The 12,008-nt window shown below is 37.1% G+C and overlaps 1 protein-coding gene across 1 annotated transcript in view; it reads right to left on the bottom strand.

Moving 5' to 3' along the window:
- The window catches only part of LOC133526490 (titin homolog), a 133,290-nt gene that overhangs the window by 35,112 nt on the left and 86,170 nt on the right, over positions 1-12,008 (bottom strand). The window contains 4 exon segments of the mRNA XM_061863146.1: positions 3,080-3,252; positions 3,585-4,058; positions 7,431-7,679; positions 8,797-11,761. Coding sequence (XP_061719130.1) covers positions 3,080-3,252; positions 3,585-4,058; positions 7,431-7,679; positions 8,797-11,761 — 3,861 coding nt within the window.

Below are 12,008 nucleotides of genomic sequence, written 5' to 3'. Positions count from 1 at the left end.
TCAAATACATTAACTTTTTTTGTTTGATACAGGCAAGTATGGCAAACGCCAAACGGGCCATGCTCAATATAGGGTTCCGTAGATACCATTCTGTCAAAATAAGCTAAATGGGGTATCAAGCTAATAATAAGTATCAGGTACATTATAAGCATAAGGGATGTATTCTCACCTGTGCCCGCCCCACGTGACCACCGCCATACAAGAGACAGGTACAGATGTGAATGATCTTTATGCACTCCTATTCCCATCTGTGCCCGGCGGGACACCTACACCGCATAAGGGAGTACCTTCACAGCGCTTTGTACGTCTTTTTACTAAGAGAAGACTTTTTGCAATAATTCAAAAATGGCTAGACTGATCATATTCGCTATAGTTTTCATTGAAAGTACTTGTTATTTCAAGTTTTTTTTCATATTTCTTCCAGCCATGGTTCAAAAGTTAGTTTCACTTTTTTTTTCTTTCGGTACAATAATTTCCAAAAATATTCACTTTATCAAAAAAAAAAATATAATTAAAAGACCTATTCAACGATACCCCACATCATTGGGTGGCAGTGAATATTTTTTTCAGAAAAAATCATTTTTTATTTGAGGTACTCTAAAAAAAATTTTTTTTTCTAGTTTTTATTCTACCATTCTATCGCCATGCATGATTAATGTATTAATGATAAATTACAGCTTTCTAGCACTAAGGAACACGGAGCAAAGGCGTGAACGGACGGACAGACGGACATGGCGAAACTATAAGGGTTCCTAGTTGAATACGGAACACTAAAATGTATCGGGATAACAGATGCTACGAAAAGTCATTTATTGCCATCTTGGCTAGGCCCCCTGACGACATGGTGGTTATGGTTATGAGCTATGAGTGATCGATTATCCATTGTTTCCAAAAGATAACCATAGTTACTTATACAATATTTGGGTGAATATAATTTTTCATACAAACTTTCATGAATCAAATTGATGAAAGTTTGTATAGGGATCAAGATAAGGAACTTCGAAGTCTTGAAAATTCGTAATAAGACATTTTCATATAATACAAAAAAGTTAAGTCTTTTTGAAAATTCATCCCCTAATAGGGTTAGAAATGGGTTGAAAGTTTATAACGGGAACGATTTAAGTATGGACTTGAAATTAGTAGGAAGAGAAAATATTAGAAAGAACAAAAATAATTTTAGTGCTTATGAGAATTCAGCCCGTAATTTGGTTAAAAGGGGTTGAAAGTGTGTTCCGGGAAATAATTCCACGCGGACAATGTCGTGGGCAACATCTAATATGACATACATATTGGAAAATTGTTACATTGTGCAATATGAGAGATATAGCCAGGATATTCCACAGATTTAGAAGGGCACTTAGCTTAAAGATAATTACATAAAATATGCAAAAGGGAAGCCATTATACGAACATTTCATGAGCGCGAAAGAGGCAGACTACAAATGAAAAAAGTAACCACTAGAATGTATCAAAACGTAAGGTTAGCCTTAACCTTTTGTTGGATAACCCTCTGTACTCTGTAAATGAGTACATGAAATTGAATTTGTAATGTAATTTTATTTCTTATTCAATTGTATCTTAAAAAATACATTTTCTTAATGTATTTTCTTTTATTTGACATTGTTTTGACGACCCAACATTGTTTACATCGACTTCTATTTTAAATTTAACTTAATTTATATTTTATTTAATGATACGTTTTCTTTATACATGGTGATCCTTATTGGCAGATATTTATTTTTTCTATAATGTTATGTCATTTTCACGTCATACAAATTTTTGACGAGATAAAAATCTGAATGTAAAATTGAAATCGTAAGTAATCTACATAAGATTTTCTACCATAAAAAAATAAACATTCTTTGGGTATAGGGTGAGATGCGGCTGCTGTAAAGCAGGAATTGTATGCACCAGCGTCTTTATTGTCCATCTGCTTTCCTCCTTATCTCATTAAATCATTATTCTAGATTTTTTGTAGAAAATTTTATGTACATTACTTATGTATCAGAACATTATTTACTACGGGCTACCGTTTATGAGTTATTTAAGAAAAATTTAAAAAGGACCTTTACACTCACGTACATCATGTACCAGTGCTGTACTTCATTTTAAGCACTAGAAAGAACATCGCAGAAGTAACTACACTGAAAGAAATGTTTGCATAACTGTAACAAACATTTTGGTTACTGTTTACACAAAAATTGGGACTTGCGAACTATGTGTTATATGTTACAAAACCGTGTTTGGCTATCAGTGTTCAGGTATTTATTATACACTACAAAATAAGTTTTGTAAATTTATGCAAAGTTTATTTTCTTATAACCGTAGTTTAGTTATTTAGTAAAGTTACAAAACCAGTTCGGCTATTTATTTTTTTCAGTGTAAGCTTCAGGCACTTTTTGCGGCGAAATTTAGATGCAAATTATAAGTATTGAACGTGCTACATTCTATAGTTATTAACAAAAACTTACTCATGCGGGGTTCTTCCTGATGCTGTATAGTGATTAATTAAATATGTGTTAACACTTGCTATCGGATACGGGAACAGAACACTACTTAATTACAAAATCCCGCTAGTATTACATGGCGTGTTGTTGCTTGCGTGACACGTAACCATGCCAAATATCTCGTTAGGATAAAATGGTAGAGTATGTGTGCACACCCAAGAGTTAGAAACGGCGAAAGAACATGTAGACGGTCTTATCTGATGACCGACCTTCCTAGGAAACTATGGTGTCGCTTAAACCGCTTAAGAACCGGGCACGGACGATGCAACTTCTTCCGGCATAAGTGGGGTTGGAGAGACTCCGCGCTATGCGACTGCGGCATCGAGGACCAGACTATGGAGCACATCATCCAGCGGTGCCCACTCCGCGCATACTCGGGTAGCCCGGATGATCTATTAGACTTGACGCCCGATGCTGTGCAATGGTTGCAAAACTTGGATGTTGCCTTATAAATAATACTGTGTATGTATAATTTTGCCTATGTGACTATATCGCCATACGATTAAATAAATAAATCTGATTGACGGTCTTCACACATTGATCTTACTTGATTATTTTTGCTAGTAAACTTACCACAACTGTGACGAACGCGCGATCACACCCATACGCGTTCCTCGCCAGGATGCAGTACGTGCCAGCGTCAGATACCACAGATCTCTTGACGGTAAACTTAACATAGTCGTCGGATGTCATTTTGCAGACCCGTTGGCTGTTGGTGATGTCACGGGTGCCTTTCATGAAGACAACTGCGAACAAACCCAAGTTTAAAATATTTGGAAGAAAACATTTTGGATGCAAGCTTTTATCGCTGACTTTTCTTTCGACAGGCAACTAATATATCGAGGCAAGGTTGCGTTTTTTTTTCACAGAGTCCATGTCCATCATCAGATCAGCTCGATGGTACCAAAATATTGAATTGTCACCCAACTTCCATAGTATGTGAAGTTTGAACTTAATCGAATGATGAAAGTGAGTGTAATTTAGGTTGCATGATTTGACCCAAACATACATTCAAATATTGAACTACAAATAATAGTGGCCTAGAGTCACACTAAAAATATAAATAGCTTTGACTTACCTTTAGGCTTCGGTTCCCCTTGCACCCTGAAAGAAATATTCAAGTCCTCCCCCACCGATATCAACACATCTTTCTCAGGTCTTCCAACAATTATAGCCGGTTTCCCGTCTAACTCAGGATGGACCACCGTTATCGCGGCATTCATATCCACATTCCCATGCATACTCCATGCTCTGCACGTGTATAGACCCGACTCCTTGTCAGTGACATCAGATAAAGCTAGCGTATATAATCCTTGCTCCACATAAGTCTTAGCATTTCTATACACATCTGTCACAGATTTCCCTTCTCTGAGCCATTCGACTCTTGTGGGGCATCCTCGGATTTCGACTTGGAGACCTATAGTGCCCCCACGAGCGACCTTGTAGTCGGTGAGGACGTTGGTGAAATGGGGACGGCGGGACTCCATGGCTTGCCGGGTGAAGCGGGAACGCTCGATTGTCTGGATGTTGGGGCTCAGACGAGTTTCTTTACCTGAAAAATAGTTTGTTTTACAAGGGGGAAACTTGTAATTGTCTTGTATTGTCGTTTAACCATCGCGAGCGCAGACTTCTGGCCGAAGAGTGTGGTATTTCGGCGGTTCCGTGGGAATCTACCGAATCCTACACCAGAACATGCATTACAACAGAAAACTGTGTCGCCGAAGTAATATTTGGCTTTTAAGATTTTTATTATTGCAATGTATATCAATCTATGGGCCTTTTTAATGCCACGTTGGTGGTAAAGCATACGGCCCGCCTGATGGTAAGCGGTCACCGTATTCTATAGACCTGCAACTACCTACAGGGGTCACTACTAAACTCTGTGTGCGTTGCGTTAGGGGGGTAGTACCGCTGCAAGTACTACCGAACAACTTGATACCAGTCCCACTGTGAAACCTTTTCACATTTACTACGTCATTGGCATTAGATTAAAAAAGTAAAATTATTATGACACTGTGAAAACGTTCTATGGCGGCTCTCAAATCTATCAGGTTCATTTGACACTTAAACCTCATCACACTTGCACGAAAAAGATCTTATTTCATGCAGGTGTGCTGAAGGCAAATACCTATTTTGTTCCCACGGGAGTTATGGATTGTGATAAAAAAGCTATAACTCCCTAGGGACTTATAATTTATTTCTAAATTATGTCGCTTATTCATACAAACCAAGTAGCATAAATGAGTTTACATCATTTTCAATCGTGGCTGAATGCCGAATAGGTCTGTGCCTTCGATACCTCCCTGCCAAGAAATTACAAAATGGCGGACGAATGTTTGATATGTCACCGTATTTAAGAATTATTTCGCTTTAAATTTAGTGTTTTCTTCGTAAGTGTGTGATAAAACATTGTGTGTAACTCCGGGGGTAAGAATATTGCAAAGTCAGGTCTTTAATTCCCTCCAGCCTGCGGCTGTCGGGAATTACCACCCTCGTATCCAGAATTTCACTTACCCCCCTCGTTGCACAATGTACTATCTTAGAACATCGATATGCCTTAATGATAGAAACCTATTATATTATATTTATTATTGGGTCAGAGGTGTAGGGTTAGAGCTGGTGTAGCTTTATTTAACGTTCATAAGCGCATTGTAATATGCCTACTTGAATAATAAACTATCTTTATCTTAATGTTGTGGTATTGTTGGCCCTTTTTGAGTGCCACATCGATGATCTTTTATGGTTTCCCTTTAAATTTCATTACTAATGCCCGTTGAATCTAGGCAATCCCATATTATTTGGGCCGTTATCGAAACCTAAAGAAAACACTATGTATATACCGTCATCAAAGTTTTCAGTAAACAAGTCGTTAAGATATTCGCGTCGGAACTTTTTTTATATTAATTAGTAAATGGTTTCACATTTTCTCGGGATCAATCGGAGAAAATAATTAAGTCCGATGTTTTATAAATAACTCTCCTTGAACATGCAATGGAAGGTTTTTTAAAGAATAGGGAGAAATGAAGTCTTACAAAATGTAATTAATTATAATTAGTAGTTTTTATGCGAACTTTTATCGGAAACTATGTTTTTCTTTGACTAACATCTATTAAGACTAGAGTATTGTTTTTGTTCTTAAAATGAAAAAATATTATATTAAGTATATAACTTAATATGTAGGGGAGGTATAGATCGTGCCATTCATGAAGACGCGTGCCTTGACTCGTATTGGCGTGTAATTAAAGGTTAGATTTGACAAATTTGCGCGTCATTGTCATCCATGACACGAACTATAGGGGAGCATCGGGCAGTCGGGAGGTTTGGGCACTACCTCATAACTCGAGACGTGTTATTGATACAATATTTTGAATACTGTGGTAACTAGCAACAGCTCTCAGGCAAATATCATCAATAATTTAGTTCAGTTATCAGCATCATATGCCGTCGACCGTTTCGCACAAAATTCTATAACGAGATACCAAAAAATGACACAGAGCTTGACTCTACATTCGAAACTGTTAAGCAAAAACTCATTTCGCAAGCATACTATAAAATAAGCGATTATATTATGGATAGGGATGTTGGACAATGATAACGTCCTGCATTAGTAATCTAGTACATCAAATTTCTAAATGAATGTACCTACTGTATGTTATTGATTTTTTTTTTCATTCCATATAAATTGTAATTAAAAATTTCAATTCTATGTTAGTTACAAGATGTGTCCCGCCGAGTTTTTTGCCGGTTCCATACTGGGACATCCTCCTACAATTTAGGAGGGATTTAAATATTCTTATGTCAGAGGTGTAGGGTTGGAGCCGGCGTAGCTTTATTTGACGTTCATAAGCGCATTGTAATATGCCTACTTGGAAAATAAACTATCTGCCATCTGTGATAAGGCGTAAGTTTATAATTATATGTTTCCGAAAGCTAATACTAATTTATAATTCAGATAAAATATAGACTAAAAAAACAACTGGTTACACTCCGGGAGTGCCGGCAGAAGTGAAAGCGTATTAACAGTAACGTATATTAACGTTGTGCATTTTTGATATTTTGGAGAAATTGAGTAGCAGTTTTATAAAAAAAGATAATTCTCTATTATAACTATGTTAATAAAATTGAGTGTGGAAAATATTTTGAAATGCGAATTTTAGTGTTAAGTAATATATAACATATACAGAGTAATTCATGAGACGTGAGGAGAACTACAGCCTACACAATCAGTAAATGTTAATGAATCGTTCACCATCATATTAAGTAAAACAATCACCCTTCTTTTTTGTTATTTAACTTTTTGGTAAGGAAAAATTTGAGTATCTCCAATCATGGACACCCAACAACACAAAGATAAAATACAACACAATTAAAAAAGATTAAACCTTTAACCGTTATGACAGCACTTTCATTATGAAGTAAATAAAATGTCACACTTGAATGAGATACGATTTATCAAAAGTAAATAGGCTTCGATGACATTCAATTTGCACGTCACCATGACGTCACGTGTCCGTCTTACGAATTTCCAATCTGACGGTTACGTGACACCTGACGCCCTGACGCGGATTTAACATTTTTTCCCCATCACAAAAAGTGCACAGCGCCGCTAAAGAAGTTTTCACTTTAAAAAAATCTATGAATTAGTAATGTGAGGGGGTGGGGAGCATCGGGCACTCATTTCGAATACCCTAAAGGTAGATACATAAACCCACTTACTCGTTTGACACACTACACATATTTAATATAAACAAAAACAACAAATAGTTAAATGAAATGTATATAGGACAGGTGGATTTGCTATAATCTTTGTATTTAGTGAATATGTCGCAGTCAAATTGTAACGATCCGCCGTTTAAAAACGGCGAGGAGTTAGGTGGGGCATTCACGAAAGAAATATACAGAAAGAAAAATGTCAAAATCTTACCAGTAAAACTGACGGCATGCGTGATCTGATCGCACCAGACCGAATTCTCCGCCTTACAGGTATACTTCCCGCTGTCCTCTGGTACCGGACGACTTATAGCTATCCGGCAGACTCCATCGGCGAGGTAGTAGGCCTGGTACCGGTCGTCGGTGATTGGTCGGTCGTCTTTCAGCCAGGTTATGGTGGGAAGCGGCTGCCCGCGGATGCGGCATTCGAGGACCAGCTCGTTTTCGGCGAGGTGGTAAGTGTCTGAGACACAGATATGACATAAGCAAAGACAGATTCAATTTAGGCACCTAATTTTTTTATTTTTAGGATACAGTTTGTGATTTATATGTTCTATTATCTTATTCGTAATAAATTTCTACATTTTACTAAATTACCTATTTAGCATATGTGAGATAAACTTGAAAACTTCCTCGTGTTTGGACACTTTGGATTGGGATATTAAAGTAAATAGTCATAAGAACTGTACCCCTAGTGTAAATAAATTCGATTTCCAAACGTGACGTACGCGTTTGCGTTTAGTCTCATTTTGTATTGGATTTCGAAAGAGCGCGCCAAGCGGGACGTTTTGGAACCTCATAATCCTATACAAAATGAGACTTAACGCAAACGCGTTCGTCACGTTATGATGTCGATCAAAGTTACACTAGGGGTACTGTCCTGTGTACATCTCACAGTAGGTAGTGTGTACTCACGAAACAGTAAAATCGGTTTTGATGATTTTTATCGCATATAAAAGCTTACCCTACACTGATTAAATTCAAATAGTGTGTAAATTCAATACGATCAAACCTAAGCTTAGGACCTAAGAAATATAAAAATATATTGAGATAACTTTTGCTTAAGTATTAACCATAAGTACAAAATTATTCGGCGCACAATTTGTAACGACAGACGTTACGAGATACGAGCTTTTTATAGTAACTGCCAACAAGCGTTGACAAATAGTTGGCAACGCGTTGGATTTACACACTGTATAATTTTGACTGTATTAGTTTTCATTTTTGAGGTTTTGTATCCCGTTTTGGATCCTTTATAGTTTCTTCTTGTCTGTCTGTCCGTTCGTCCTTCCTTCCGTACATCACAGGTATTTTATTTAAAAAAAAACTATATTGTACCATAGATATGACAATATCTACAATATTTTAATAATATTGTGAACAAAAACGTATTTTTGAGCAGCTACTCAGATGTAATAATGTTGAGTTGTAATTATTAGGAAGTTTTTTTATTAACACATTAACATTAAATTTTTGTAAATATTATAATTGTATCGATCAAAAATAATGAGGTTGATTTGGTTATAAATATAAAAACCGGTATATCACACCACCGGATACCGGTTTATCATAACACTTACCTCTGATTGATCTTGTGAAAGTCGGCGGTATCGGCGACGCCTCAAAACTGGGGTACACTTTCAAAGTAGCTGTACTACTGACGGATCCATTTTCGTTCTCCACCGTACAGTTATATTCTGCCGAATCTGCTGGAACTGCGTTCAAAACTTCCAGAGTAACAAGGCCATCTACAAACTTGGTTCTATATTTTAATTTATTATCGATCAACACCCCATTTTTGTACCAAGTGATAGTAGGTTCGGCGGACGAAAGTACACTACATGTTAATTTGACTCTAGAGCCTTCCACGGCAGTTCTGTCAGTCAAATAAGTCGAAAACACGGGCTTTCTTCTCACATCTCGAGGCATGCTTGAGCGTTTTTCAGATAAAACGCTTCTTGCCTCACTAACCGCTTTCGTTTTGTGTTTCAAATCTGTTCTTCTCTCTGTTGGTTCGCTTCTTCGAGAATCAAGACGGGGTACAGATGAACGTAAGTCTGGAAGCGGTCCTGAACGTAGTTCCGCATCTAACACTAAAGTTTGCGCTTTGTATATAGTCATCCCTTTACCAACTGTATCGACATGGAAATTGTCAGGTTCATAAGTTTTTTCTCTATAGTTAGATGGTCTTGCAAACTCGGAGGTGTAGTCTCTAGAACTATGATCGACGAATCTACGTTTCTCATCATCTCTGTGATATTGTAAGTGACTTTCTGAGGTATCTTTGGCGCTGTAGTCTACAAAAGTACGCTTTTCATCGTGCCTTTGTTGATGCGAGTCTGATTTAACCCTACTCTCTACTTTCCTCTCTCTGTACGAGCTAATATCATCTCTCTGTGATTCTCTATACAAATCTCCATTTTCACGACGAGTATCTCTGGTTCTAATCTCTTCCTTATCCTTGTCGATTGATGTCTGTCTTTTCCTTTGAATATCAATTTCACGTTCACCTTTATTCAACTTTTCATCCTTTGCCTTATATGTGTCCGAGAGCATCGGTTTTTCGTCATTTTTGGAAGCACTCGGTTTTCTTATGTTTTTATCTTTTTCGAGTTTAGATCTCTCATCGATCTCTTCTTGGGCCGTTTTAGTACCCATTTTAATCATGTGCTCTTTTTCCGTTTCTTCACGTTCCTTTTCCGCGTGTTTACTTACCAGTTTTTCTGCTTCAGATTTTTTGACTGACCTTTTGGCTTCTATTTCCTCCGAACTTTTCTTTTCTTTTTTTACCTCAGTTTCCTCCTTTTGTTCTTTTTTTAGTCTGTCTTCTTGTTCTTCACTGTCTTTCTTAACCGTTGCTGTTTTTTCTTCTTGTTCAGACTTAAGTAGACCTTCCTTTTCGTCTTCGTCTTTCGTCTTAAGCTGATCCTTCCTCTCGTCTTGTTCTTGCTTAAGTTTAGCATTCTTTTCTTCTTGTTCCTTCTTAAGCTTTGCTTCTTTATCTTTTTGTATTTTTTCAAGCTTAGCTTTCTTCCGTTCTTGTTTTGCTTTCAACTTCGCATCCTCTTCCTCTAGTTCTTTCTTAAGTTTCGCTTCTTTCAATTCTTGTTCTAATTTAAGTTTCGCATCAGTTGCTTCCTTTTCCTTTTTGAGTTGAGCCTCTTTCTGTATTTGTTCGGCTTCCTTCTCCTCTTGTTCTTTCTTTTGAGAAGCTGCTTTCTTTTCTTCATCCACCTTAAGTTTAGCATCCTTGTCCGCCTGTTGCTGTTTGACCTTAGCCTCCTTTTCTTCTTTTTCTGCTTTAAGCTTAGCTTCCTTCTCCTCTTGTTCTTTCTTAAGCGCAGCTGCTTTCTTTTCTTCCTCCACTTTAAGTTCCTTGTCCACCTGTTCCTTTTTGAGCTTAGCCTCCTTTTCTTCTTTTTCTGCTTTAAGCTTAGCTTCCTTCTCCTCTTGTTCTGTCTGAAGCGCAGCTGCTTTCTTTTCTTCCTCTACTTTAAGTTCCTTGTCCACCTGTTCCTTTTTGAGCTTAGCCTCCTTTTCTTCTTTTTCTGCTTTAAGCTTAGTTTCCTTCTCCTCTTGTTCTGTCTTAAGCGCAGCTGCTTTCTTTTCTTCCTCCACTTTAAGTTTAGCATCTGTGTCCGCCTGCTCTTTCTTGAGCTCAGCATCCTTTTCTTCTTTTTCTGTTTTAAGCTTAGCATTTTTCTCCTCTTGTTCTTTTTTAAGGGTAGCTTCTTTCTTTTGTTCCTCCAATTTAAATTTAGCGTCCTTTTCCTTCTGTTCCTTCTTGATATTTTCTTCTTTTTGTTCCTGTTCTTTAATGACTGCCTCTTCTTCTTCTTGTTCAGCCTTCAGTTTAGCTTCCATTTCCTGTTTTTCCTTAAGCTGAGCCTCTTTTTCTGCCTGTTCTTGTTTAAGTTTAGCATCTTTTTCTTCTTGTTCCTTTTTTAGCTTAGCTTCTTTGTCTTCTTGTATTTTTTTAAGTTTAGCTTCTTTCTTCTCTTGTTTTGCCTTAAGTTTTGCTTCTTTTTCTTCTTCTTGTTTCTTAAGCAGAGCTTCTTTGGCTTCTTGTATTTGTTTCAGTTTTATTTCTTGTTCTTCTTGTTCTTTCTTGTGTTGTGCATCTCTTTCCTCTTGTTCTTTCTTGATCTGAGCCTCTTTCTCTTCCTGTTCTTTCTTCAGTTTGAAATCGTTTTCTTCTTGATCTTTCCTAAGCCTGTTTTGTTTTTCTTCTTCTTCAGCTCTAAGAATGGCGTTCTTTTCTTCCTGAAGTTTCATAAGATGTGCCTCCTTTTCTTCTTGCTTCAGTTTTGCATCTTTTTTCTCCTGTTCCGTTTTAGGCGTAATATCGTTCTCTTTTTCCTGTGTTGAAAGTTCAGCTTCTCCCTTTCTTGTCTCTTTTTGTTGTGACTTATTATCTATGTCTTCTTGTTTTTCTTGAAGCAATGTATCTTTATGTACTTGATCTTCAATCTTGGCTTCTGTTTCATCCTGAGCTATTTTACGCTCCGAATCATCCCGCTTTTCGAGAATAGACTCTTTTTCCTCCTGCAAAGCCAAAATCAAAATGCCATTTAATCGAGTACGTTGAAAAGTCATTTTCATTTAATTTAATGTAATCCGCACAAGCTCATACTTATCATTATCAAACTTATTAAACTTTTGTGACCCAGGGGAACGTAATCAAGACAAGAACATGTCACATTCACATGAAAAAGTGGATTGGCTCTTGTATATTTTGATTCACCAGGTGGATATAATGCCCGTATTTGCAGCACTTTTCATTAGATTTACT

This window comes from Cydia pomonella, chromosome 1 (assembly GCF_033807575.1).
Source record: "Cydia pomonella isolate Wapato2018A chromosome 1, ilCydPomo1, whole genome shotgun sequence".
NCBI lineage: Eukaryota > Metazoa > Arthropoda > Insecta > Lepidoptera > Tortricidae > Cydia > Cydia pomonella.
The sequence above is the reverse complement of the archived record's forward strand: the minus strand, read 5'-3'. Positions and strand labels throughout refer to the sequence as shown.